The sequence below is a fragment of the Alternaria rosae genome (genome assembly GCF_020736505.1).
Source record: "Alternaria rosae strain MPI-PUGE-AT-0040 chromosome Unknown BKA58scaffold_3, whole genome shotgun sequence".
Classification (NCBI taxonomy): Eukaryota; Fungi; Ascomycota; class Dothideomycetes; order Pleosporales; family Pleosporaceae; genus Alternaria; species Alternaria rosae.
Window position 1 is genome coordinate 2,565,170 of NW_025763572.1, and position 25,804 is coordinate 2,590,973.

Genomic DNA, 25,804 nt, shown 5'->3' on the forward strand with positions numbered 1-25,804 from the left:
CACCCCTGCCGCCTGTAACGGGGACGGGCGAGTCGATGACATGGGACTTTGCAGAGGGATGCAGCATCAGACATGCATCGCTGGCCGAGGTCACACAGCCAACGGCGAGCCACTCGCGGAGATTGGAGCAACCAGCGCAGAGCACCGGCATGTCATCAGCCTTGCATGCCTCCTACCGCTACTGTCCTGTGCAGTCTTTCACACCGGACGCAAGAAGCCGCCTGTCCATCGGTCGACCCCCCGGCCTGGGTACATGTGCCGCCACGACGGGTTACGCCTAAAGGGCCCCCGTACATGAGGTTGTCGAGTCTTGCACCCTTGCTCTCTTAGGCACCGCCGAGGAAAAGCACTTTAACCTTCTGCCAGCGCCGTGCTCCACCTGGGCACGCCTTGAAACCATGCGCACCGTGGCTAACGTCGACTGTCGGGCGTGAACAACCGAGCGACCGGTCTGTTGATCCAAACACTGACGCCGTGGCCCAAGTCGAGACGGAACCGCTCCATCACACCCGGCACTCAACACCGGGCACAGTGTGGCCGTCTGGCGATACGCGCGTTCACGTAGCTGGCATGTCATTCCGCTCGCGCGATCGTCTAGCACTGCAAATAGCGCCTCTATAGACTAGGTCGAAGCCTATTATAGCACGCCGGTATTTCCTTCAACGTCGCTGTGGGTGGAGTGGATCCGATCATCACGATGAGTGCTGGCTGCACCTAATACGAAGCACAAAGCCTGGCTGCGCCCCCGTGACAAAGAAGCGACATGCTTCGTGAGCATCCATCTATCGAAGCATGCCGCTACCATCTACCGTTATTTGCAGCACCGCTGTCTCAACCAACATGACAAGCGGCCGACCGATCCCTCCATCTCATGACAAGGTCTTCACGTCTCCCCTGTTGACCCCACGGTGACCAGGCCCAAAGCGGCAGTGCCGTTCGACAACCAGAAATGAGAAAATCCCCGCGTGGCTGATGAGATGCAGCCGAAGCGCCGAGAGACCAACCCTGGCTTCGTCCCGCCTGAATGATCTACAGCGGTCCAACGCGGGCGCAAGGATGTTTTTGGTGGTTCAAACGAACAGGACCATGTCAGGGGGGCTTGCATCTTGTCGCCAAAAAGAGCATATGAAAGCTGCACTTGGGTCTTTGCATGGGGGTCTTTGTTCACGGATGCACATTCAAAAGCATCGTCAACGTTTGCTTGGCTGCAGCCAAACCCATCTACACATGGCGTCCGCTTTGTCCAGCTGAAACCCAATGATGGAGCCGACATTCCATGGCACCATGTGTGCAGGCGCCTGCCCGCAGGATCCTGATTGTACCGACAAAGAAGCAACTTCCATCACAGGTCGGTCATCAACAAAGTGCACCGAGTGTGGGCGTCAGTGAACGATATTGCAACTAGCGCGAGCCACAGGGAACGAATCAATGCCCCGTGTTCCGTAATCCAGCACATCCCACGTATCACACCCAGCCAGTCTGACTCTGCAGCACGCGGCCTCGGTCATTTTGATCCACGAAAATTGCGGCGCAGCTGTACACTTGTGCATCACGAGACGAATATGTGAACAGGAAAAGTAAGCACCGAACTGTCACCGGAACTCGCTCTGCACAGCGTCGCTTGATCTTGTACACTTAATCTACGAACCGTCGAATCGAGGTGTTGAGTGCTGACCCGCGTCTTCCCATCGTTTCGCTTTCAGATGATCCGCTTGAGACAATAGGCCGCGCAACATTGGGCACAGCGCCATTCACAGACATTGCACTATCTGGAATCCCGTGCCTCCTAGCCGTGCTGTGCGCCGTAAGCTCCATCAATCGAGATTGTGATAATTGTGGTTTCATGAAGGCTTTCTCCGGCATTATTATGGCGGATTCGCTTGGATGGACGCGGCACGGGTGCTGCACTCATCACAGTGCCAGTGTGTCGAAGCCAGGCGCTGACAGCCCCAGTCCGGCAATCTGCAACACGGGAAGAGAAAACCCTTTAATGACGTATCAGCGGGTGGCCCACGAGTCGAGTGGGTCTCAAACGTGGCGTCGCATCATCTCAAAGAATGCTGGAAGGGCAGAGAATCACGGTATGAGCGGCATCGCTACGCTAGCTCAAACCAACCACAAACTCCCTCATGGCCCGCCCTGCCATATCAACCATGGTCATGTCGACACGACGTTACCTTCAGCATGATAGTCCATCATCCTGGCGTTCCCTTGAGTTTTGTCAACACCATTCACTAGACGAGGCCAGGCTACAGGTCGTTTGCCGGTCACGCAAGCACCCTAATGAAGTGGCAAGGTGAAGCACGATGTGAACCAGTTGCATGAAAAAGAAGTCGGTCGGCTTGGTAGCTACATCTTTTGTGGACGACGACGATCCTTTAGCATGGTATCGGCCTGTCTGCGTGTGATGTGTTCTAGATCATGGTCGGCCCATGCGAACGCGAAATTCTCTTTGCGGGCGCGGCGGCACTTTATCCTTGCCCACCAGCGAGCATTAGCCTCACCAGGCGGCTCGCGAGCCCACTTGCTCAACGTCGATAGTCCCTTGTCCAATCGCCGTCCTCCGTGGAAGCCTCCTGTCTGCTTGGATCAGCAGCCACACACTAGCTCGTCGGTGAGCCTCCTTACTGCTGCAAGTTGTGCTCCACGCAATCTTGGATATTTGCCGGAAACAAGTCCTACTGCACACCTTAGGCAAGCACCAGCGGTACAGCAGCTCGAACATGCGCGTGTGACGCACGAAGAGGGAATCGGACACCGACACCCCACTCAACATCACTAGGGCTACAACCATGGGGCAAGATGGCATTTCCACATACACGATATGCGCTCGTAACCGGGGTACGAGTCTGACCAGTCAGACCGCCATTGTGCCAGCTCACAGCCGTTGACTCGCTTGTGTGTACAAGTTGCTGGTACATTAACAGGAACAAGCCATGACTCTGCATCACTTTTACCTAGCCAAGACTGCCGCACGAGCATGCCGGACCGTGGGTATCGTGTACACGTCTGTACCTTCGCTTCACCCGGGCGCGCAACTGATGAAACTTCTGTCGGGCGATCCCATGCTAAATGTCTTACGACGCAGCAGCTGAAGCCAGCCTGCATCTCCGCAAAATATTCTCCACTTTACCAGGGCCCGGCGGTGACTCGGTTTCACGCAGTACGAGCGTTTGTTTTCCTTCTGCCGCTCCACCGCGACCCTTTTGCCTGTCGCACCTCTTTAGGTTCGGTATCTAGCTGCCACCGACCGCCTCAAAGCCAATACAACAATGCATCATGAGGAGCAGTAGATCCGGCCGTCATCATGAATCAGGGTGTATTGAGGCGCTTGCTGCTGCAACTTGTGTCGACATGACAGCTAATATAGAGCAAAGTTTCTCGATCAGCACGTCTGCCACATAGAATATCCGAGGTCGGGCCACCTCTAGCATCATGCTTACCGCTTACAGTTACACCACCGATCTCAGTCTTGTAATACTACGCACCAATCCGGCAATTGCACTCCGCTTTAATATTCCAGCAGCACACCCCTAGTCGGAACCCTATATAGCAGTTGCTATTCGTTTGTAAGACACAACTTGGTGCCCGCCAGTCATGCACTCGGCCGCTGTTACATCAGGCGATGTGTCAAATGCAATCCAAGGCTCGGTACTACTGCGTGCATCACTGCTGACAAGGGCCGTCCTTTGTGTGGGCGTGACAGTCCTTGAGTTGCCAACTGAGACTTGCTCACGGAACCTCCTATGCAAGTAGTTCCCCGTCAGGTGTATGACGATGCAAACGGGCCCACGGATGCCATGCATGCGCCACGGACTTTTCCACCTCACCAGATCGGCAAATCGCCTATCTTCTTATTCCAGACGTGCTCTAGGCTAAATTGTGCTTACGCGGCGATCCCAAAAGTCCACTTCCACCACTGAGCGACAGCCCGAAGTACCTTCTTTATTCGCCTATGATTATGCGCAGAAGCAGTCACACCTGCATGGTCCTGATTTGTAGGTCTCAGCAAATTGAACGCCCTATTTTTGGGCGCCCAGGACATAGATCGGTTTCTGCGTAAAGTACACGCACGTCGCTTATTGCCCGACTTGCCGCCTTCGCATCTGCCTCCCAGCCTGTCTGATGACCACGGCAGCCCCGGCTTGCCTCTTTGTCGAACACACCGATGTTTTCACGGCGATGCGGCTAGTACGCGCTCCATCAGCGCCCGCATTCGCAACACCACCTATCTTGGCTACTAGCATTAACAGTAATCCGGTGCCTAGGATGACCTGGAGTTGCCCCAAACAGACCGCTCAAGGACTACCCGCACGACACAACACGGTGGCTTAACTTTCCGGACTGCGTTTCATCGACTTTTTTTTTTTGCTTCCGCTCTTTCCGATCGCTCTCGCACTCCCACGTACTGGCTGCCTGACTGCCCAACACTGAATCGTCGGCCGCCAGCGGGTCGCCTGTATGCACACCAAGTGGTACTATCTGCCCTTATAGTTACCCACCCTTTACAGTTCAAGGGTACATGCAGGCGCTATACGCTGTCATACGGATGGTCTCGACTTTGCGGAGGCTACGTTCTCTCAGTTGATCAACAAGTACCACGATGATCCAAGGCTGGCTTAGGATTTCGCTGTCGACCCTCTAGTTGCGTCTTGTTAGCTGCCCACTTATGCTGCGCTGCGTACCCGTATCCGCCTGTCCTCCGGCATATGCATCTTGCAACACGGCCTGGTTCTGCTGCCCTAGCATCCTGGGATATTATTACTATTCACCGTGCCTTCCACGTGCATGTTAAAATGCCAGGTAGCAGTTCGGAACCAAGAATTTCCGGATCGTCGCTACGGATGCAACGCCGATAATCGTACCTTTAAGCGGAAGCTCACGAAGTATCCAACCCGTCTCATTCCGTATTTGCGCTTGCATCCATGCTCTATATCCGAACAAGGTTGACTACCTGTTCATACCTAACCTTTGCAGCGCCACGGTTCAAGGAAAAAGCCGGACATAAGGTTGTATATCCCGGCGAATCAGCTGATTTCTCACAGTATCCTACATCGAAGTAAGCGAGAGCCTAAGACGTTGAACAGAGATCGTCAACATGTTGATCGCATAGGAGGAAAATGCCGACATTGACATCATGTGCCTACTCATGTCCTAACACCATCAAAAATATTCAATAGACTCGACACGATAGACGTTCGTGTCAACAACGCCGGTAACCTACATCCACCGATAAGTGTACACATACATGTACAAAACGGGCCGACTACGCAGCCCAAGTACGAAGGCCATGTACATGTCCCTCGCCACATCAGTCACCGCAGACTCAGCATCGCATAGCATAGCCCCCCGGAACAAAAAAGCAGCGCTTCCTCGCCACACATGTCACACATCCGCATCAACTATCCAGCCAACAACGCCCCGGTCATAACAGGTCTACCACTACCAACTCCCATGCATGCTCGCATTCGCTATCCGGAACCGCTCATGCTCACTCGCTTCGCCCGCGCGCAGTGCGGGAGGGTGTCATCGTACTGGGCAGGACTGGGTTCGGTAGGCTGACTGACCAACCAATGCAGGACTGTCGATCCCATGACGAATAGACGTTGGGCTGGGGCTGGGGTAGTGGTAGGGTTGTGCGGGGCTTGCTTTGTGCGAACATGTTGACATAAGCGCATATGTGAGTATGGGCTTTTAGGTTCGAGCGGTGAGTATGTGGGTTCGTGTGTAGAACTATCACAGTGTATGTGTGTATGAGCGTTATCGCGGAAACGGGATGTCTTGGTCATGAAAAGCAAGTGTGCAGCTATTTGGTTGCTTGATTCGTCGTGATGCTGGTCAAGGGAAAAGGTAAGCATGGTTTTGCGCATATAGGTTTTTGAGTCACACAAAAAACGTACGCTTGATGCGCAGCGGACTTTTGAGCGTGTGTACCATGGACTACAATTGGCCCTTGCGACTTCATTTGTATTGCTTGGGTCGCTGCTCATGACATACATCATCCTTTCGCACGTAACCTCCGTACACCATCAGTTCCACCTACCTTGCCTCTTTCCTTTTCTTCATCACGTATCCTTTGGTGCGGTAATGACCGCTGAGATCACCAAGAGCGAATCGATTAAGAGAACGTGAAGTATGATAACATGTCCAAGTATGATTATATCGCCCAAAGGTGTCTATGATTGCTTGTATGGCCAGCTCATCACTGCAATAGCTGAACGCCCGATATTTTCTCGATGGAGTCCTATGCAAGGTATGTTCAGCCCTACTCGCTGTCGGTGCGCAAGTCTGTATGCGAGGAGGTAAGAACAATCGTATCTGGCAGCGACTTGATTATAGCGTTGTCGAAGTATAGCATTGCGTATGTCATCGCCTCCTACGGCATGCAAGAGTCCCGATTGTCGGGCAAGAGTCGTAGGTTATCTTGTCTATGCAAGTTATTTTGATCGTTTCCCAGCAATGCTGGGGGCGGTCCGCAACAAGGGTTGCCAAGATGAGGTGCGTCGGGTAGGACTAGGCTCAGATTGTGCAATCTACCAAGAACTGTTCGAGCCGACGGTCGATCAAGCCCCTTTGTGACCAGCAGGTCTGGCAGGAATTCGACGATAGGTTTGAGTCTGCCGCTGTCAGGGTTGTCTGACAGCAAAGCAAACCAAGAAGATGTCGCCTCAGAGTTGCGCGCAAAACTAGACTGTCCATTACCGGTTCTCTTCCAATGATCTTTGACTTCAGAGAGACTGCGTCCGTAGAGTCCCGATATCATCTCGACCAGAACACATCCCAGGGAGAATATATCACTAGCTCGGTTGCGTGGTTCGGAGTCCAAGACTTCTGGCGCGGAATAGCGAATCGTCCACGCTGATGGGCGTCCAGTAGTCGTCGAAACAGAGTCGTCAGAGAAGTCCAGACTGTGTACAATCAGCACTATGGTGTTGTCTTTCGACTTTCGACTTACCTGAAACCGAAATCAGTAAGCAATATGTTGGTGCCATGAACGAGAACGTTCTGGGGCTTCAAATCCTCATGTCTAAGTCTTGTTAGTTCCAGCATTCGATGGATAGTTTGACAATGTAGTAGATGGAATTTTTCGTGTAGTGTGGCCCGAACACATGTACTTTCTTGTTTCCAAACTACTCACCGAATCTTATTCTCGTGAAGATATAATCTAGACAAGAATTAGCAAAAGACATCATTTGTGCCAACTTTGCAGCTAGCGTGTCGTCTCTTCACCATCCATGCCTGGGTCTCATGGCGTAGAAGTGAGGTTAACATGCACCTACAGCCCGTTGCAGAGACAGTCAATGCCTTTGTAGAGTATGGCCCACTCCCGGTCCCCGATAGGCTTATCAAGGAAGGCAGCAAGATCCATATCAGCCACAGGTGTTGATAGAATGTTGACTGATTCGGTGTCCGTATAACTCCCAAGGAAACGAACGCAGTGGCGATGGTTGACTTGGCGCATAACTTTGATCTCCCGGATGAAGGCAGCCATGATTTGTTGATGCGCTTTGAGCTGTTTAGGTCTCGCGATCTTCTTTCGTACGCATATAATGGGTGGTTCTCGGAGTCGTACGGTTACCTCTTCAACAAGACCAACCATCCCTTCACCGAGTAGCCGGTTTTCCTCAAAGATCTCTTCGTCGTCTTCGAACTCGCAATGGTTGAACATCATATCGGTTATGTGATCTCCCGTAGCTCCCTGCGTCCAACGCTTAAAGAACACTCTGAGATGTTCATCTTGTAACCGCAGGAACTCCGAAATATGGTGAGGGTCTGTCAGGGATCGCCGAAGCAGTTGTTTCGATAGTGGTAGCCACAGATCGGTAACCCCAAGGCTTTTGAGGGCAGCCGGGGCGCTTTCAACACCCATCTCCAATAGTATACGATTTATTATCGACCCAGAGTACCATGGTCTGCAAAATGGATCTTGTTCAATGCGAGTCAAGTCGCTTCCGTTTGTTGACAAAGTTCTTGCTGAAGCTTCAATTGTTTTGGTGAGGTGTGACCCAGATGAGGCATCATCAATATCCACAGGTTCCATGTAATTATCATTGCGATGTGGCGAAGGCTGTACATTAGGGGAGCTGGTGATGTTCCCGGCCGTATGTCGACGGGTGTGCAGTGTTAATGGTCTCTCTTGGTTTTGCTCGGTAGAAACAGGGAAGCCGCTCTCATCCTTGCCCGTCAACTCTGCTACTCGAGCCTTTATGCGTGCCACGCGACTTTCGATGGCCGCCTTATCTTGGGTTTCTTCGTCACTTTGCTCGGCTCCTTGACCCGTTTGCCTCAACTCGGCCTTTCGCCTTATCTCGGCCCATCTATCGGGGAAGCTGCTAATGTCTGACGGCATGGTAGGTTGTTGTCCACCTCTGGATTGTAGCGAAGGAGGCATGGGCCGGCGATGAAGCAGATCTGCTGCTGCCGTCTCTACCCCACCTTCAGCCTGAGAGGCAGGGCGCAGCTGCGTTTGGCCATTAGTAGTATCTGTCTGGGATCGTTTCAAGCCAATGGATGGGCCAGGAAGTCGCATAGCACGTCTGAGTCTTTGCTTGGAAGTCTCCATGGTGTTTAGTGTGCGTTGTCACGCAGGTCCAAGGCACCAAGGCCAGAATTTCATTCCTGAAAGCTGACATGGTTACGAGGCTGAAGCTGTGTAACAAGGCCAAGACAGCTGCAAGTAGGATTGGTGAAGATGGTTCGTACGCGCCTGCTCAGATAAGCATCGGAAGTCCCCGCAATGCACGTGATTTTCGCTTAGAACTTCCCATCTCATCACCTATCCACATGTTGCATGCGACAAGCTCTACAACCCTCCCCGCACCTATCATGGCTGGCTATCGAAGTTTGTCAGTCCCAAGACTGGCGCATACATCTTCGTATATACTGCCGCCGTGATACAAGACCGAATTCGGAGTTCTGACCTCCTCACCCACAAAGCCTCACGATGCCTATCCAAGTAACGCGCATGAAAGAGGCCGATATTGATGGCGCAATCGATACCATACAACAAGCCTTCGCCAACGACCCTTACAACAATTGGGTCTTCCCAGACCGCGAAAAGGTACTCACCTTAGTCCCGTCTTCTTACTCGCATTGCTAACCCTCCCAGGTTTCTCTAACGCGAAATCGCGTATCCCTCACCCTGCGCTGCCGCTGGGGCATCGAACATGGCCTCTTCCACGTCGCACGCGACACCTCGAACCCATCCAAGATCCTCGGCTGCGCCATGTGGCTCCCACCGCGACCCACGTCCGAGCCCGAGTCGTGGTCCCTATACCTCTCGTACTGGTATCTCTGGGCCAACCAAATACGCATGAACCTGTGGTACGGACGTGGCGGCCTTAGCACAACGCGATATTGGATTTGGAAAGCGCGACAGGCGGAAGCGCAGTCTGAACTTTGGACGGATCCAAAGGGGTACTACTTTTGCAATATCGTTACTGTTTTGCCGGAGTGCCAGGGACAGGGTGTGGGGAGGGCGTTGATGGAAGAGGTGCTGGATATGGCTGATAAAGAGGGGAGGATGTGCTATCTGGAGAGTAGCAGGAGTGAGCCGAACATCGCCATCTACGAGAAGTTTGGCTTTCGGTTGGCGAGGGAGATGGAGTGTAGGGATGGAGAGGGAGAGAAGGATGCTATCAAGCTATATTGCATGCTCAGAGAGCCAAAAGGCGGGCCAAGCCAGGAGGACTCTGAGGCAGGAAACAAGAGTGCTGCTGCAGAGACAGCCGGAACAACTCCAGAGATAGGGCAATAAGCAGGCTTAGGACCAATTCGTGCGCAACGGCATTCATGTCTACTTCAAACCGATATACCAAGCTCCTGTAGATCAATACCCACAGCAGCATCCATATCCAAACCGCCATCCAACACCCCCAACTCCCCCAAATCCACCAGCTGACCATACTCCCACGCCTGAGCCCTGACCGGTCCCTCCTCCCAATGAACACCAGGCCAATCGTCAAACACCGCCTTAGCCGCCGCCTCCCTACCCTCCGTCTCCATAACATCGACAATCCTCAATGCACTATTCAAGACGCGCCCTGCAAACCCACCATCCCCCACAGGCTGCGCTTGAATCGCCCGCCCCAGCGCCTCAATAGTCTTACGCACTCGCTTGCCTGTCCACCACCCCTTCGGCGCTAGATTCGCCAGCGCAAGCCACCATCCGAATAGCACCAGAGCCCTTGGTTCTTTATCCCTCAATAATTGGAGATAATCCGGCATGAGGAACGATGTCCACACGAATATGCGGACGTAGAAATCAGAGTCTAACCGGTAGTAATACAGGGATAGGAAGATGGGGGATAGAGCGTGGAAGACGGGGAGAAGGGTTGGTCGATGCCAATCTAGCGTTCCTGACTCTTTCCCTCGGATAACGCTCTGGAGGAGTTGCATCAAGAGCGGTGGGAGAAAGAGGCGGGTTTGCGTGGGGAAATGGATCGGCGTGTATGTCGGTGCTGGATTAGGGTTATCAGGCGTAGTTCCCAGAGGACCGATGGGCGCTTCGATACCCGTGACGTCGATGATGGGTGCTGGTGGCAGTGTCTTGATTTCCCGGCGTACTAGAGGATACACGGAGAGTTTTTCGATGCCTTGGGCCCAGCGGAGGGAGGCGAGGATACGGAGGCCTTCGCTTAGTTTGAGCAGACCGAGTACCCATTCAAGGTAATCTTCGTCTGTGTCGGTGGTTGGCGCGGGGACGAGCGCGAGAAGGAGTCCTCCTGTTACGAGGACGGCTTCGTAGTTTTCGGCTGTGATATTCTTGAGGGCTTCTTTATAGGTGGAAAAGGTCTTTTGGCGGTAGAGAAGGGCTTGCTTTTCGACTGTTTTGTTGGGTGTGATGTTGTTGCTGTAGGTTGCTGTCATGCCGAGTAAGGCGTATAGGAGAAAAGGGTTGGAGACGCTTAATTGGGGTATGGTCTCTTTGTGTAGATTTTGTATGATGGCATCGTCGCAGGATACAACGGTGCGGTAGGCGTCTGTCCTGTAGTATTGCAGTAGATGATTGTCAAGGGCCGTAAGTGTGCCTATAGATGTATGGCAGTGTGGGTTCAGGTATGGTACCAACTGGATGGAAAGATCATTGAAGTCTACTGGACTGTTGGAGGCCGATGGTTGAGCCTCATCACGAGACAATGAGCCTGCCGACGAAGTCCGAGATGTCGAGGGTGTATCTTGAATGTATTCGCAGTCCAACTTCCGGAGGTTGCAGTATCCACATATAGGCTGCGTCTCGTCACACTACGCCAGATCAATGTCATGTTTCTGTATGAGTATCTTTAGGTCTGAATTACCTTCACTTTCTTCTTCTTGCAAGTCAAGCACCCGCCCCTCGACTTGCGATGCGGCCTTTTAGTCACGAACGCAGTAGAGCGGCGAGTCATGCCGGTGATGTCTGTGTGTAGCTAGTATGAATTGAGGGATCACATCATGTGGAAGCATGAGGTGGTGCTCCGTGAGGCGTGCCGCCGGATGTGGCTGGGTGCGCTTACCCCAAATCTTAGGAGCTAAGATCTGACCCACGATCCTCTAGTCATGCACGTCATAGGGGCCAGATCAAGCTTGCGCACCGGCTGGCTGTCAAGCTAAGATAAACAATATTGGGATGTGAATATATGTTACAGTCTCCTGGAGTTGTTGATGGTACAAAACTGATGGTATCGGAGATGTTTCGTTCAGGTGGGTCCAGGCACGCATATCACGCGCGCTCACCACAACAATGATAATGTAAACAGACTGAAGAGAAAAAGCTAATAATTTGGTTGCTAGGAACTCCAAGAGCGCTGAGAGGGAACGTTCAAAGTACGCTGATCATCCTAATCAGATATAACAGAAACCATCACTTCCCCTCTATAACACCAATCTCGCCATCGCTCTCCACTTGCGGCTTCCCCAAGTTTCCCTCAACGTAGCGACTCGGCTGTAGAACTAGCAGCAAAATCAAGACAAGAAACATTGGCACAGAATCGAAGCAATACAGCGTCCACTCATGCGCAATCAGGTAGGCAGCGTTGCCCATGGCATACTCGATGAGTCTGAACGCGCAGCGAAACAAGATCAGCGCACTGACACTGTAGAGTATGTATAGCATCTTCTTCCAGTCTGCTGAGGGGTGGTCGGCTTTCTTGTTCATACGGATTTGGAAGTCGAATGAGGCGATGAGGAAGACGATGAAGGTAGCGACTTGGAGTGCGAGGCCGGCGATAACGATCTTCTCACCTGCGAGGGCGAGAGCGAGTTGCATGGTGCCCATGATACTGGCGCCTGTTATTTTGTTAGCTCATTTTCATTTAGTCGTATTTTATGCCGGGTTCGCGTACCTAAGCCCTGGATGATCAACGTTGTGACATCCGCAGTAACGAAGATCCTCGTGTACCACTTTGCTGGGATTAGACTAACGTCTTCACCACCGGCGAGTCTGATGGTACGGCCAAGCATCATGTATATGGTTGCGGCGAACCACAGAGGACCGACAAGTGTCAGTACACCTTGAGTGATGTACGGGCCCCAGGCTTGATTGTCGAAGTGAGAAGCGATACGTGCGCCGTATCCGCCAACTTCGCCTATAGTTATATGTTAACAAAGACCCTTAATGATTCGGAAGGATGGTCCGGGTATGAGAGGCCAGAATGGAAGAAGCAACGTACACATTGCGCCGATAACCACAAAGACTATGATCCGATTCCTCGACCTGAGAAACTGGTATAGATGTAGAAGTGCCATGACGAGGAAGACTACCAAGCAAACGATCGCTCCAGCCAGAGAAGGAACATAACGGTACATTTCCCAATCGAAGTCTGGTCCCTTGGGTGGATTTTGTCGTTTCCAGTCCAGCGTGAGATGAGCGATGCTAAGTGAGCTTGCCATGTTGACGGGTTATTCGGAATCTGAACGACGCAGTGAAGTATGGATACCAGAATCCGGGGAAGAGGCAATTCCGATGGTCAGAAGTAAGATAGATAGCTGTAATACCTCACCTCCAGCAGCGACGAACCCATCTTATGTACTCGTCCAAATTGAAGACACGCACTGCATCATGACCAGATTTCGCATCCGCAGCAGTACATCGCATTCGCTTATTCTTCGCATTACCCATGTGTAAAACGCCTCAATACCGTGTATGACGATGTTTCCTAGGCCGCAATGCCCAGACTTTCGCATTGGAGACCGCAGCATGTATTAGCGTGGTGGTTTGGTACGCACGTAAGGGCTCAGAACGCCACATTTCGCATTCGCTAAGCTGGCCAATGCGATGCTGCTGCTGAAGGCTGATTCCATGATGCGGGTTTTTGATGACGGTGGAGGCATACCTGGTTGTTCGCATCGGATGCGTGGTGCAAGCAACGAACAGGGCAAGAGTGACTAAAGCTTGATGTGTAAGGTGCCAGGAGCAACACGCCAAGGCTGAACACGTGAGTGCTTCAAGTGAACTTGCACGATCAGGCCCGAATGCGTAGTTTAAGGGTTAACAATGATACATTAGAGAAGGGCCGGCATCCGTGAGCCTAGCCAGGCGCTACGCTGCAGTACGTAAAGTGATGCCAGAGACCTTCGTAAACTTTTGTTCTTAGATCATATGTTACAATGTGCGGCGAAGCACCCCAATCCCGACCCATCCTTCGTTCAAATCAGAAATCCAATATCCCTATGAGCTAATCTAGCCCATGACCATGCCCTTGAGGCCGGCCATGTCGCCTTCCTTGGCGGCAATTTCGAAGTATCCGTAGATGATGGTAACGGCAAGGAGAATACCAGTACCGCTACCGAGAGCACCGAGAAGATCGCTGCCAACGGACAGAGCTCCAATGCAGGCACCACCAAAGGCAGCCGCGGTAGGGATGACGCGCTTAAGCTCCTTGTACATGGACTCCTCACGGTGGCCAGCCATAACCAGACCTTGCTCCTTGAGCTGCTTGGCGACATCGCGAGGAGACGAGCCGGAAACCTCGATCCAGGTCTTGGAGAAGACAGCGCAAGCGACGAGCATGTAGACGATGAAGATGGCGGTCTTCAAGGGGTCGGAGAGAGCCTCGGTGATGCTGAGAGGGGGAGACCTGGACTTGGTTAGTGACTGATGCAGCAGCGTGATCTATGACTTGACATACATGTAGTAGGCGACACCGGAGACAGCGAAAAGCTGAGCGGAACCCTCCTTGGGCTCCCAGACACCGAGGAGCTTGACGAGGAGGTTGTCGGAGAAACGGTTGTAGAGCATCTGGCTGATCAAGAAGACGTTGGAGGACAGAGCCGACTGCAGCATGATGGGCATGTTGGAAGTGTAGAACAGGCGGACGGGGTACGAGCCGCGGACACCACGCTGGCGGGCGGACTTGACGGGGATCTCGACGCGGAAGCCCTGGAGGTAGATGACAGCACCGAAAACGATGACGGTGGAGATCAGGTTCATGACGTTGGGGAGGTTCTGGCGGTAGAAAGCCTCCTTGAGCGCAACAGTCTTGTTGGGCCAGGTGAAGAGCAGGTGGACAAGGGCAATGAGAGCACCCTCGAACTCAGGACCGCGACCAGTGTTGATGGTGGTGGGCGAGAAAGCCTTCCACATGATGGACTCGCAAATGTTGGTGGCAATGAAGAGCGAGATACCGCTGCCGAGACCGTAGCCCTTCTGGAGGAGCTCGTCGAGGAGGATAACGATCAGACCAGCGATCATCAGCTGAATGACGAGGAGAACGCAGATACCGGCACCGAGGTCGGATGGCTGTCCGTAGAGACCCGAGATGACATAGACGACGGCCTGACCGAAAGACAGGAGAATAGCGAGGAGCTTCTGGGCGGTCTGGTAGAGCTCGCGATCAGACTTGAGGTCGAGGTTGACGTCGATGAGGTGGGTTCCTGCGAGGAGCTGGAAAACCATGCCGGAGGTGATGATGGGGGTGATACCCAATTCCATCAGTGTTCCTCTGTTACTCGCCATCATCATACGGAGCCAGTATAGCGGGTCGGAGGTATCAGACGACACGATTCCGTAGAGCGGCATCTGGCTCATGACGAGGAAGACGAGGAGAGTCAGACCGGTCCATACTAGGCGGTTGTTGAAAGGAACCTTGCTCTCTGGCAGCTGAATTTCAGGAACCAGAGGCACAAAAGGCTTGACGAGATCGAGGAACCGTACTACGTGCAACCGTTAGCTGTGCTGCTCGTCCGCGCCGTAATTAATTCCTCGCAGGTGTTGCGCGCACGCCTCGCCGGGCCATTGACAGGTGGGATAGAGACTTACGGCCGCTCATGATTGCGAACTATGGCCCAGAGACAAGAAGAAGACAAAGAGAAGTGGGAGAAGGTGGTTGCGAACAGCCAGTTGATGGAAGATGGAGAGGGGGTTTGGTTCGTGAGCTTTCGCAACGTGTCGCTGGGGAAATTACCCGTGCGCGCGCTAGCCGTAGCTCCGTCCCTGAGCTATCGCGAATCTCCCACCAAACTCCCAAGAGGCCACGCTGTTCTGATATTTGTGGGGTTTGAGCTTTCACCATTCGGGTTTCGCATTCGAGTCAGGAAGTAGCAGATATCATTGTATACGCAGTTTTGCCTTCACGTCGCGACCTTTGCATGCATTCGTCAACACCACCGCGGAGCACCATCCTTGAACAACGAGCGCGATGAGAACCAACTGCCATTTACTAGCTTTGTCCAAATGAAAGAACAATCATCAACTGCGCATATGCTTATGGTCTTACCACTGTCTTGCGTTTCGTGGGAATCAACGCGAGGATCCCTTACATCGACCAGACTCTGAACGAAGCTGCCCTTCTGCCAAGTACTCATTTCTTCCTCCCGTTCTTCTTTCTAACCTCTCGCTTGATAATATACCCTTCTTTCTCCCTAACCTTGGCCTTCGGATCCTTCAGTCCCAGCTTTCGCTTTTCTAGATCTATAAGCCGCGCCGAAGGGGTAGAATAAGTGCCAAATTACCATGTAATTGACAAAGAGCGCTTCTCATATCCAGTCCCAGCAACATGACGCCCTTGAAAACACCAAAACTTTATTTCTTCTTCCCTTTCGTCCTTTTCTGCTTGACCGTGAACTCCGCAGGTGGCTGTAACTTCTTGATCTCCGCCTCAAGCATCTTTAGCTTCTTCTCTAACTCCTTATTCTCCGCCTTCAGTGACTCGTCTTCCTTGCTGATCTTCTCGACCTCGGCTTTCAGTCCATCGACCCTCTTGTTTTTCTCGACGCAAAGCCTGTTGAACCTCTGCTCTGGTATCTCTTCTTCCAGCTGCCGCACTTTGTCGCGCAAACTAGCTAGATCTGCGGTGTGCTTCTCATTTTGCGGGTAAAATGCTGACCGAGTTCCGCGCAGTGAGGACATGATGTGGGCTCATGCGAGCTTGGCAACAACTGAGTAGGCAGCCAATGGAAGTGCAGAATGCGCAGCTTAGGTCGGTCTTGATATAGGTAAGTTCAGCGCTAGATTAAAATCTGTATGTACTGACCTGAGAGAATACAGACGCAGAGTCGCGAGACTCGAGGTTGGCGGCGTTGTCCTGCCGACCAGCAAGAGATGATTTACTGTCACTCTGGGGACCGAGCGACGCGCTGTCAAATGCTGCAGAACGACGAATAGCCTCGTTGTCGCAAGTCTTTGAACGGACTGACATCGCTATCTAGAAGGAGGCATTGGAAGCAAGGATCTTAAAAGAAGGCCGAGAGAAAGCGCTACTCAAGCAAGCGAAGCTAGAGTGAGAGCAGAAGTACAAGGACAGTGACCACGGTGCGAAAGCTTTCAGAGAAGGGTACGATGAACTCAGCAAGGATAATCGAGTCCTTCTGACTGATAAGGTGGAACTACAGGCCAATGTTGATGAGCTGAAGGAGCGCGAGCGTATCTCCAAAGAACAAAAGTCGAGCGCAGAGTCACGTCTTGTTGATCAACCTTCGGTTACCAACCCAAATGTCTCATCCGCAGCAACGTTCGATCGACAAGTCGCGGAGCTCGAGCATCTCGGCGGCCTTGTCGTTAGCTGGCAGACCAGACTGGAACATGCAACTGCTGAGAGGGATGGCTCAAGGAACAGGAAGAATGCGCTTGAGGGAAAAGTCCGAGATGCCGAGCAACAATTGAAGAAGCTGAAAACTGCTTCCCCGTCAAAGACTCAACGCGCATCGAACACTAAGAGCAACCCCGAGAGCGCGCGTGAGGAGGAGCAAAACGTATTAGGTGGCACGGGAAACGATCGAGGGGTACTACAACCGTCCGTTAAGATACCCGGAACGCTCTTCAAGAAGGCTCGTGTGGCAGCGGAAGCCCTTTCCTGCACTGAGCTCTCCAGCAGTACCCAAAGCTACTCCTTCGAACATCTGGAGGAGCCTTCGCCTTGTTAAAAACCCGAAAGAAGACACCAAACGCACTCGGAAGAACTCTGGCTAAGCTCTGGAACCAAAGTTACATGTGGCGAAAGATTTTGAGGTCAGAAGTGGTGGAGATTGGTGTGGGCGCACACTATGCTTGGGCGGTTTAGCAACATTCATGACTCTCGATAGTTGACTGTGGTCTAGGACCAAGGGAATGAAGAGGACTCAACCATCTTTCAGAGATGTATTGTCGTGCGCGTATGCTGAGCTGCTGCTGTGAAGTCGTTCTGGCGGTGACATCGCAGCCCGGGCGCGACTTCCAGGGGACTCGAGTCTAGTCTTTTCTTAAACTAGCGGCACCGCATCCCTGTTCGCTAACCGAACGCGACAAACTGCCATCGCGTCCAAGCACTTTCGTCGCCAGACTTCTTAACAGGCTTCTAGAACTTTCACAAGAACGAAGTAAGCCTTTTTAGATCTTATCGACTATGGAAGCTTCGGAAGATCGTATCACGGAAAAAGTGCAGTCGCTGAGCGATCTGGAGCTTGCCGTTCTCATTTGCTTGGTCGCGGATCAACATTGCATCATCGAAGCGGAAAGGCTACTGACCCGAGACGTCCTGGAGGAATTGAAGCTTGTGAGTTGCTTTCCAATATGACATCGCTTACGCGCTGACAACAATAGGTCGCTACCAATGTTTTTGGACTAACATGGGCCGTACTGGAATGCACCGAACATACCACGTTAGACGACTTCGGAAGCGGAATTCTTGTGAGAGGAGAAGAAAACGACTACTTCGGTAGCAAAGCCGAGCCTAGTAGAGGAAAGGTAGCTTATGCTTGTGTACAATAATATGCGAGCGACTGACGCCCAGTCAGTTTTCGTCCATCTCAATATCACCCGGGAAGCCTGGCGGACACACATCGAAGTCACCCGGGCCATTCAGTCCGTTGGATAGTCAACGTATCGCGAACATTGTCATCGCAAGAAACCTCAACAGGGCGAATCCGCAGGTTCAGATTCAGGCTCTAGAGGTACATCAACCATGTTTTCTGCTCGAGCATAACTAATGAGAAACAGCTGATACGAGGAAAGCGGAACTTCACGAGAACAGCAGTACACGCAGCTCCGAAACCATTCTTATTCGTCGCCTTGAATGCTTCAGACACACCGCGTTTAACGATGCATCTGGTAGGTCCACCCTACAATCTTGATGCAGAGTCTAACAATGCTACAGAATGATCAGTTCTTCATCTCACACAAGCATCAAGTAGACGATGGACTGCCAAATCTTGAAGAGCTACAGGAGAAGAATCATGCATCAGACGACGGCGCATCAATATCTTCCGTGGTTCGCACGCCGCCGTTTCAACCGACGAAGCATAAGCCGCGACAAGCATTGTTCTTACCTGATGTATGTCGACTGTAATATGACTGTTTGGTACTAACGAGAACAGGAGCTCGAGACCTTGACGAAGCTGGTGTCGCAAGTCAGAATCAGTTCCGAAGTAAGAGCCTATCTGTATAACATCATCGTTTTCATGAGGCTGCATCGAGCAGTCGCAGGAGGTATCTCTGCGTTGGCCACGAGACACTTCAACACGCTGGCACAGTAAGTGGTCCACTATCCCGGTAGTATAGGATTGACAGCAGTAGTACGCTCGCCCCACTCCACGGCCTCGATTACATCTCCCCGTCCATGATCGCCCTTGCCGCTCGCAAGATATACCCACATCGCATTGTCATCACTGCGCCAGAGAACGAGCGCAGCATGCAATGGGGCAGCTCACTTGAGGCGGTCAAGGCTGTCCTTGAAGGTGTCACGGTTGAGGATGTCATCGAGGAAGTGCTAGAGTCAGTGGAAGTTCCGCTTTAGCATCCTTTGTCAGCAAGACCGCTACCGCGAAAATGGTCGTGGTTGAACAAAAAGGCATGAGTAAGGACGCCGGTGGCTGATCTCATCGGCGTTGCGCTGGCATGATTGGGAGCAAGCGGGGCCCGGCCTGCCTGCCCCTCGGAAAGTGGGTCGTGAACCGCAGTTACTGTTGCACCTTCGACATTACGCACGCGCTACAACAAGGCTACAAAAGGGCAGCCGTGTCTCTTGGCCCTTTCAATCGCAGGACTATTTGCGCACTCCAGCCATGTCGACAAGTTATTTCGACCAGCTGAGCCCTGGCGTGCAGGAAGCAATCGAGGTACCTACGCACCCCAAACGTCATAACGACGCGTTTAAGCTAACATCCTCATGGAGAGCGAGTTTGGAGACCAAGACACCAAGAATATCACCAAAGTGACCAGCCATGACGATGCGCTAGAGGTACATACTCCACTCCTTCCTTCCATCACACGTTGACCAATGATCGCAGGTCGTCTTCGAAGGCGGATATAACGGCCATCGTCGCAAAGCTTCCCTCGCTCCCCCTCCCTCTGGCAAAATGACGTCCCGCCCCGAAAACGGTCGCCGCACCACCGCGTGTATCGTACACTCCTTACTCGAAAAGCACGATGGCTTGCCCGTACAAGATCACTCGCAGTCGCACGAAAGTCTCGCGCAAGAACGGCGCGTGGACAAAGACCCAGCCTCTGCGCGCTCGGAGCAGACGCAACATTCGCGGCTGTTGACCAAGAAGGAGCTGTCCGATATGGCATTCGGAATACGCGAGTTGTCGAAGAAGCTGTCGCAGATCAGGCTTAAGCTGCATGTGAAGAACATCTTCATTCTGGGCAAAGCGCACGATGAGGCCTTGATCAAGAACTCGCGCGAGGTGACCGACTGGCTTCTGCGGAAGGACTCGGAGTATACCGTGTATGTGGCGGCTTTGCCTAGCAGTGTACAGGATTAACGAGACATAGCTACGTCGAGCAGACGCTGGAGGACAACAAGATCTTCAACGCTGCTGGCCTGTTAGAGAACGAGGGGTTCCAAGGGCGGCTCAAATTCTGGACGAACGAGATGTGCGCTCAAAAGCCACAGACTTTTGACATTGTCCTAGCGGTAAGGCATGCCACGCTGGGTACTCTTCATGGCTGACAGCAACACAGCTCGGTGGTGACGGCACAGTCTTGTATGCGTCATGGCTCTTCCAGCGCATCGTACCCCCAACGATTGCTTTCTCGCTAGGCTCGCTCGGCTTCCTCACCAAATTCGATTTCGAACTATACCCGCAATCCCTATCTACTGCATTCGCAGACGGCATCACAGTCAGCCTGCGTCTCCGCTTCGAAGCTACCGTCATGCGATCCCAACAACGGGACGGTGAGGGTCGTGATCTGGTCGAAGAACTCATTGGGGAGGAAATCGACGACCACCATACACACTACTCCGATGGTACACACAATATCTTGAATGAGGTGGTCGTAGACCGGGGCCCAAACCCTACCATGTCGTCGATTGAGTTGTTTGGAGACGACGAGCATTTCACAACTGTGCAGGCGGACGGCATCTGTGTCTCTACGCCCACGGGCTCGACTGCGTACAATCTTGCGGCAGGCGGATCACTCTGCCACCCCGACAATCCCGTGGTTCTTGTCACTGCCATCTGTGCGCATACGCTCTCCTTCCGCCCCATTATCCTACCCGATACTATAGTGCTCCGGTGCGGTGTACCATACGACGCGAGGACGAGTTCATGGGCCAGTTTTGACGGCAGAGAAAGGGTCGAACTCAAACCAGGCGACTACGTCACGATTAGCGCAAGTCGGTTCCCGTTCCCCAGCGTGCTGCCGCTGAACAAGAGGAGAACGGATTGGATCGACAGTATCTCGAGGACTCTGCAATGGAATAGTAGGCAAAAACAGAAGGCGTTTAAGGAGTGGAGTTCATAGAGGTTAAGCTATCTGACTAGCCATTCAGCCAAATATACAATTATCCACGCAGCGCAGTGCTCGGTTTCGCTCTCTCTATCTTTGTCATTTGTTTGCGTCGTTGATATGTGGCGGATTGCATTGATGCAGCCACCCGATCAACCCGAACGTGACTGGGTCACTGCAGGGCTCACGCGATCCCTGGCAATCCCTCATCACCTACTTAAATACCAACCCTATACGCTAAACCGACGACCAGACGCTACTAAAAAACGAGCTATTGCGAGGATGACTGTGTAAGTGACTCATGTTTTTTGTTTCCTACGCTGACCACAGACAGATGGTGTCAACGCTGCAATCGCCCCTACGGCACTATCAATGCGCTCGATCAACATGTCCGAGACTCTCCGAAGCACCACGACTGCCCCGAATGCGACTTTGACGCCGATACGTGGGACGAATTGCTCGATCACTGCCGCGACGAGGGCTGTCGCACCGTGTGTCAAGATTGTGACGATGGCGATGGCATACACTATGATCCTCAATCGGATGAGTACTGGAATCATGTTGAAGAGTTCAATGTATGCATCCAGTGCGAGAGGCACTTTGACTCGCCGACCAATCTTCACCAAGTAAGTTGTATTATCTACATGGTAAGTGTGTGTCGTATGCTGACGATACGCAGCATCAGCTTTCTCATCGTACACCAACGTACAAATGTTATGAATGTACGAGCATGTTCAAGACCTACGGCGGCATGGTAAGTTTTGTATCCAATCAAACACAACTTGTCGCTTACCATCACAGGTCATCCATCTCGAACACGGCACCTGCGGCGATATCGACTCCACCGACCTCAATAAGCTGGCAGCCGTGTGCAATAGATGGGATCAGTTCATCGACACGAACTATCGGGGTGAACTGTTCAATCAAGGGCATACGACGTATAGTGCCACTCCATTCATGTGTCCGACTTGCGATGCGGCGATGTCGAAACTGTCGAGCTTGTTCCAGCATATCGAGTCGGATTCTTGTGCGCAGAAGCTGAACGAGGGGGCTATCGGACAGTTGAGGAGGTTCTTGAGAAGTCGGCTGAGCTGATCTGATCAAAGTGGGAAGGGTAAGCACCTCATACGAGAAAGAAGCTGAACACGCCTGCAGTATGCAGCCTACAATAGGCCAACAACGAGCAAACAAGAAGATGTAGCGTTGATGTAGGCTTCACGGTGTTCTAAGTTTCCCGTGAATGGGGTGTAAGAACAAATTGTCAAAGACTACATTCCATTATGTATCGGTAGAAAGAGCGAAGGCACGCCTGAATGGAGGACACGCCACTGGTAAACCACCAAGCTAGAAAAAGACAAGGACCCACACCCAAAACGAGTGACAGGCGCAATGAGATGTTGAGGAGTACTTCTCCGCACAGAGCTGACAAACGCCTAGGGCTTCAGGCTGGCACAGAACTCCATGGAAATCCCCTTGCTCCTATCATATGGCGAATTCGGCCGAATCGGCTTACACATTCCTTCCCGATGATATTCATTAGTTGGATAGCACTTGAGTTATACACAGTTAAACTTATAGACTCACTTCGTACAGGTAAGCCTGATCATCCCACTAAAGACCTGGCTCACACTGGAAATTACGACCCTCTCGTTGACTGAGATGTAGTCCCGCTTCGTGTCCAGGGCAACGACTCGTATCTGTAGTAATCGTCTGAGTTGTTTTCTCGTCATGAACCAGGGGATTTCTGTCAGTCGTGCCAAGACAGTGTATCAAGCTCATATCGTAGTAACCGCTATATTCGATGAGAAACGGCCATTCTAGTGGTTTCGACTTGTACACTTTCATCACAGTACCTGTGAGATAGAGGAGCCGGCCGCTAATTTGGTACCGTCCTTATCTTCGAACACCCCGCCCTCGTTGTAGTGGACAAAGTAAAGATCGTAGGAGCAGTAGTTGTGCATGGTGAGTGCGTTGGGCGTGCTCTCTGGTCTAGGGAAGAGGTCTAGTTGAGTGCCTGCTTTCTCGATGGGCATGGGGACGCTGTCATCGAGAGGCCAGTCACCGCTGTTACAACCTGCTGCCATTTTTGCGACCTCGGCCTCGTCCATGCGCTCCTGGTCACCTAGCTTCACAGGGGTGTCTCGACGTGCCAGTGACTCAGGACCCAGCGTTATGAGGTCGTTGGCTGGCGAGACATGCCGATGTATGTGCGCGTGATTGTGCGGCACTGCAGCCACTAGTCTCGGGAGGAGAATTAGAGCTAACAACGCCGTTGCGACGGGCGAGGATGCGCGTAGTACGGCCATGTTGGAATTGTGTAGATGCTGGTCGGTGGCACGGAAGGATGGGGCTGTGATTCAGTGGTGTGGAGCTGAATGCGCCGTGCGTCGCTGTGGAGATGCCGCTTCGATGAAGATGTTGGTGCTGGGGAGGATCTGCGACAAATATGTTTGAGGAAGAAATATGTTATTGTATAGAGGAAGGAGAATGGAAAGAGCAGAAGACATGTAGAGAGGAAGTACTCGTTCATGACAGCGTCTGTCACGACCGAAGAAGTGAGTAATTCATAATGAGTAGTCTATGGGTCAGTGAACCTCCAAATCCTACATCACATGCTACAAAGGCCCGTAGATGCTTGTATGCGCCGATGGTGTCGAGCGCCTGCAGGTAGTGACATAATAAAATTGAGCTGTAATCATCGTGATATCTACGCCGCAGTACGTTGCAAAGAGGTTGGAGCCAACTGTGCTAGCGAGACATAGGTGCCGCGTTGCGGCGAAGCTGCGCATGGTACTCCAAGATATCAGAGCATCGAGGTGCACGTCATCGGCCACCAGGCTCTCACGTCACCAAAATCACTGCATATCAAAAGCAGAGGTTGTGCAATGCTGTTAGATGGGGCTTACAAGCAAGCTATCTTATCCTGATAGTGAAAGTATTCATATAAGGAAAACACCGGTACCGGCTGCCATCCGCTGTTATCCATGCGCCAGCATCATATCCCGAAATCCTCCAACGCCACTCGTGTATGCCCTTGTTCAAAGAAGAAGGAGATAAAGAAGCCTTGAAGCCAAAAGTATACAACAGAAGTAAAAGCTAAAAAGGGAAGGAACATGAGGTCATGTAGGTGTCCAGCCCGAAAAGTATCCAGGGCCTGCGCGTAGATTGTTAGAAAACGTTTGGAAGAGATCGTTATATTCAGACAACACACACTCTTGCTCCATCATGTTTGCGGAAGAGATATCCAGATCCCCTCGTTGGGTTAGACGGCAATGATATGTTTCGGTCGTAATTTCGTGATCGTAATCTCGTTCCAAGTGACGGCGTCGCTCAGGACCTGTTCTCTGCGCATATCTCGAAAGCCACACCCTTGTCGATAGTGGAACCGCCGACTGGGGCGTCGGGAAGGTACGCAAACTCGGGAACGATATAGGCCTGCTGAGCGCATGGCTCATTTGCGGCACATTGGAAGACCGGGCCGTCCTTGGCAGCGGCTTGAATGCCTTTCTCGTGGCCGGCGCAATCGTCAAAGTTGGTTCCGTCCTTGGTCATACAGTCCAGATAGGAGATATCATAAGATACCTGTGTGTGATCGTCCCAGACAGTGTACTCGAATTGCATCGGAAGCGTCATGTCCTTGGTTTTGGCGACCTTGAGGGAGATGCCAGATTTGTAGCATGTGCGAATGGCTTCGGTGTATGTACTGTTAGCGGGTATCGTTACACAATCGCTCCCGGGGCTGTTGTCGCAGCTCTTGTCATCCCCGATGGACGAGACATAGACATCGTAATCACACGAGTTGACTATGATGGCCTGATTCGGGACCGAGTCAAGAGGGGCGTAGATTCCATCTGGAGAAGAAGGAGCGGCGGAAGGAGTAACAGAAGATGCGGACGTGGATGCGACGGCAGGGACGCCCTTCTGCGGAACCTCCACGGTGATGGACGGCTCGGGCAGCGCAGTAGAGGTAGCAATGACGAAGCTACTGGAGGAAGCAGAACCTGAATTTGGCTCAAGCGTGACGGTCATGAATATTGTCTCAGTCACGATAACGACGTTGGTGTACATAGCACGAGGGTGGACCTTCTCATGGTCGTGACTGTGTCGGTATCCGAGGTGCGCGCCCGCGGCGAGTAGCGGCAGCGCCAGGGCAATGAGGGCGTTGAGGTGCATCGCGAGTGATCTTGAATCGGATTTTGGACCTAGTCGCGTAAGTAGATAACGGCTCGAGCAAGTATCTTCAGGCAGTTGAGTGTCGCGCGATGTGGATTGGAGCAGGTAAAGGAGCGTGGGAACAAAAGTCGCTGGGGAAACTGTTGTTGTTATTGTTATGGCCCTGCGTCACTCGGGGGTCTGAAAGCGCAAGTGAGCGTGGATTACAATTATATGCCACGTTGGGGCGCGTTGGCCCGGTTGGACAGCCGGTGAATAATGGGGGCCGGCCAATGAGAGGCCTGCCAATGACAAGGCCTTGGATGAGCACAAACGGAGACGCAACACACACACACGGCCCCCACACGTTGCTCTTTCACGAATCGATGGGGCTCACTGGGTTGCACTCGCGTTGCGGCGGTGGGCAACGAACCGGCCTCGGCGCACCGCACGTGCATGTCGGCCCCAAAAGTGACACAAAAGATTTGGGCGGTAGTTTGACGGTCAGTGAATGATATTGAATGCGAT

The 25,804-nt window shown here is 52.4% G+C and overlaps 12 protein-coding genes across 12 annotated transcripts; 5 read left to right on the forward strand and 7 right to left on the reverse strand.

Moving 5' to 3' along the window:
• Positions 1-6,189: 6,189 nt before the first annotated feature.
• Positions 6,190-8,676, reverse strand: BKA58DRAFT_133314 (kinase-like domain-containing protein). Its single transcript, XM_046164444.1, has 4 exons — positions 7,281-8,676; positions 7,139-7,165; positions 6,956-7,027; positions 6,190-6,908 (listed from the first exon to the last, which is right to left on the reverse strand). The coding sequence occupies exons 1-4, from the start codon at positions 8,561-8,563 to the stop codon at positions 6,377-6,379; spliced, it is 1,914 nt and encodes a 637-aa protein (XP_046028002.1). The 5' UTR covers positions 8,564-8,676; the 3' UTR covers positions 6,190-6,376.
• A 268-nt stretch (positions 8,677-8,944) lies between these two features.
• Positions 8,945-9,757, forward strand: BKA58DRAFT_437982 (acyl-CoA N-acyltransferase; the record flags this gene model as incomplete). The annotated part of the gene is made up of 2 exons (XM_046173543.1): positions 8,945-9,061; positions 9,110-9,757. The coding sequence occupies 2 exons, from the start codon at positions 8,945-8,947 to the stop codon at positions 9,755-9,757; spliced, it is 765 nt and encodes a 254-aa protein (XP_046028003.1).
• A 22-nt stretch (positions 9,758-9,779) lies between these two features.
• On the reverse strand, positions 9,780-11,688 carry BKA58DRAFT_133356 (uncharacterized protein). The gene is made up of 2 exons (XM_046164445.1): positions 11,298-11,688; positions 9,780-11,244 (listed from the first exon to the last, which is right to left on the reverse strand). Exons 1-2 carry the CDS (start codon positions 11,385-11,387, stop codon positions 9,802-9,804), a joined length of 1,533 nt encoding a protein of 510 aa, XP_046028004.1. The 5' UTR covers positions 11,388-11,688; the 3' UTR covers positions 9,780-9,801.
• BKA58DRAFT_133396 (RTA1 like protein-domain-containing protein) lies at positions 11,689-12,990 on the reverse strand. The gene is made up of 3 exons (XM_046164446.1): positions 12,651-12,990; positions 12,324-12,566; positions 11,689-12,267 (listed from the first exon to the last, which is right to left on the reverse strand). The coding sequence occupies exons 1-3, from the start codon at positions 12,868-12,870 to the stop codon at positions 11,843-11,845; spliced, it is 888 nt and encodes a 295-aa protein (XP_046028005.1). The 5' UTR covers positions 12,871-12,990; the 3' UTR covers positions 11,689-11,842.
• Positions 12,991-13,460: 470 nt separating this feature from the next.
• BKA58DRAFT_357645 (SecY subunit domain-containing protein) lies at positions 13,461-15,333 on the reverse strand. The gene is made up of 3 exons (XM_046168691.1): positions 15,239-15,333; positions 14,109-15,132; positions 13,461-14,057 (listed from the first exon to the last, which is right to left on the reverse strand). The coding sequence occupies exons 1-3, from the start codon at positions 15,246-15,248 to the stop codon at positions 13,661-13,663; spliced, it is 1,431 nt and encodes a 476-aa protein (XP_046028006.1). The 5' UTR covers positions 15,249-15,333; the 3' UTR covers positions 13,461-13,660.
• Positions 15,334-15,891: 558 nt separating this feature from the next.
• BKA58DRAFT_133417 (uncharacterized protein) lies at positions 15,892-16,642 on the reverse strand. Its single transcript, XM_046164447.1, has 2 exons — positions 16,452-16,642; positions 15,892-16,403 (listed from the first exon to the last, which is right to left on the reverse strand). Exon 2 carries the CDS (start codon positions 16,325-16,327, stop codon positions 16,001-16,003), a length of 327 nt encoding a protein of 108 aa, XP_046028007.1. The 5' UTR covers positions 16,328-16,403; positions 16,452-16,642; the 3' UTR covers positions 15,892-16,000.
• BKA58DRAFT_455070 (uncharacterized protein) lies at positions 16,372-17,587 on the forward strand (the record flags this gene model as incomplete). Its single annotated transcript, XM_046174531.1, has 2 exons — positions 16,372-16,377; positions 16,708-17,587. The coding sequence occupies 2 exons, from the start codon at positions 16,372-16,374 to the stop codon at positions 17,338-17,340; spliced, it is 639 nt and encodes a 212-aa protein (XP_046028008.1). The 3' UTR covers positions 17,341-17,587.
• Positions 17,588-17,740: 153 nt separating this feature from the next.
• On the forward strand, positions 17,741-19,321 carry BKA58DRAFT_133430 (uncharacterized protein). Its single transcript, XM_046164448.1, has 7 exons — positions 17,741-17,948; positions 17,996-18,139; positions 18,190-18,345; positions 18,392-18,502; positions 18,549-18,725; positions 18,769-18,923; positions 18,968-19,321. Exons 1-7 carry the CDS (start codon positions 17,799-17,801, stop codon positions 19,185-19,187), a joined length of 1,113 nt encoding a protein of 370 aa, XP_046028009.1. The 5' UTR covers positions 17,741-17,798; the 3' UTR covers positions 19,188-19,321.
• Positions 19,322-19,455: 134 nt separating this feature from the next.
• On the forward strand, positions 19,456-21,139 carry BKA58DRAFT_311665 (NAD kinase; the record flags this gene model as incomplete). The annotated part of the gene is made up of 5 exons (XM_046167343.1): positions 19,456-19,509; positions 19,566-19,631; positions 19,681-20,120; positions 20,168-20,309; positions 20,357-21,139. 5 exons carry the CDS (start codon positions 19,456-19,458, stop codon positions 21,137-21,139), a joined length of 1,485 nt encoding a protein of 494 aa, XP_046028010.1.
• A 267-nt stretch (positions 21,140-21,406) lies between these two features.
• On the forward strand, positions 21,407-22,219 carry BKA58DRAFT_437990 (uncharacterized protein; the record flags this gene model as incomplete). The annotated part of the gene is made up of 4 exons (XM_046173544.1): positions 21,407-21,414; positions 21,459-21,750; positions 21,804-21,878; positions 21,926-22,219. The coding sequence occupies 4 exons, from the start codon at positions 21,407-21,409 to the stop codon at positions 22,217-22,219; spliced, it is 669 nt and encodes a 222-aa protein (XP_046028011.1).
• Positions 22,220-22,776: 557 nt separating this feature from the next.
• BKA58DRAFT_133452 (uncharacterized protein) lies at positions 22,777-23,657 on the reverse strand. Its single transcript, XM_046164449.1, has one exon. The coding sequence runs from the start codon at positions 23,428-23,430 to the stop codon at positions 22,969-22,971; it is 462 nt and encodes a 153-aa protein (XP_046028012.1). The 5' UTR covers positions 23,431-23,657; the 3' UTR covers positions 22,777-22,968.
• Positions 23,658-24,318: 661 nt separating this feature from the next.
• Positions 24,319-25,402, reverse strand: BKA58DRAFT_133526 (uncharacterized protein). Its single transcript, XM_046164451.1, has one exon. The coding sequence runs from the start codon at positions 25,295-25,297 to the stop codon at positions 24,455-24,457; it is 843 nt and encodes a 280-aa protein (XP_046028013.1). The 5' UTR covers positions 25,298-25,402; the 3' UTR covers positions 24,319-24,454.
• Between the last annotated feature and the right edge of the window lie 402 nt (positions 25,403-25,804).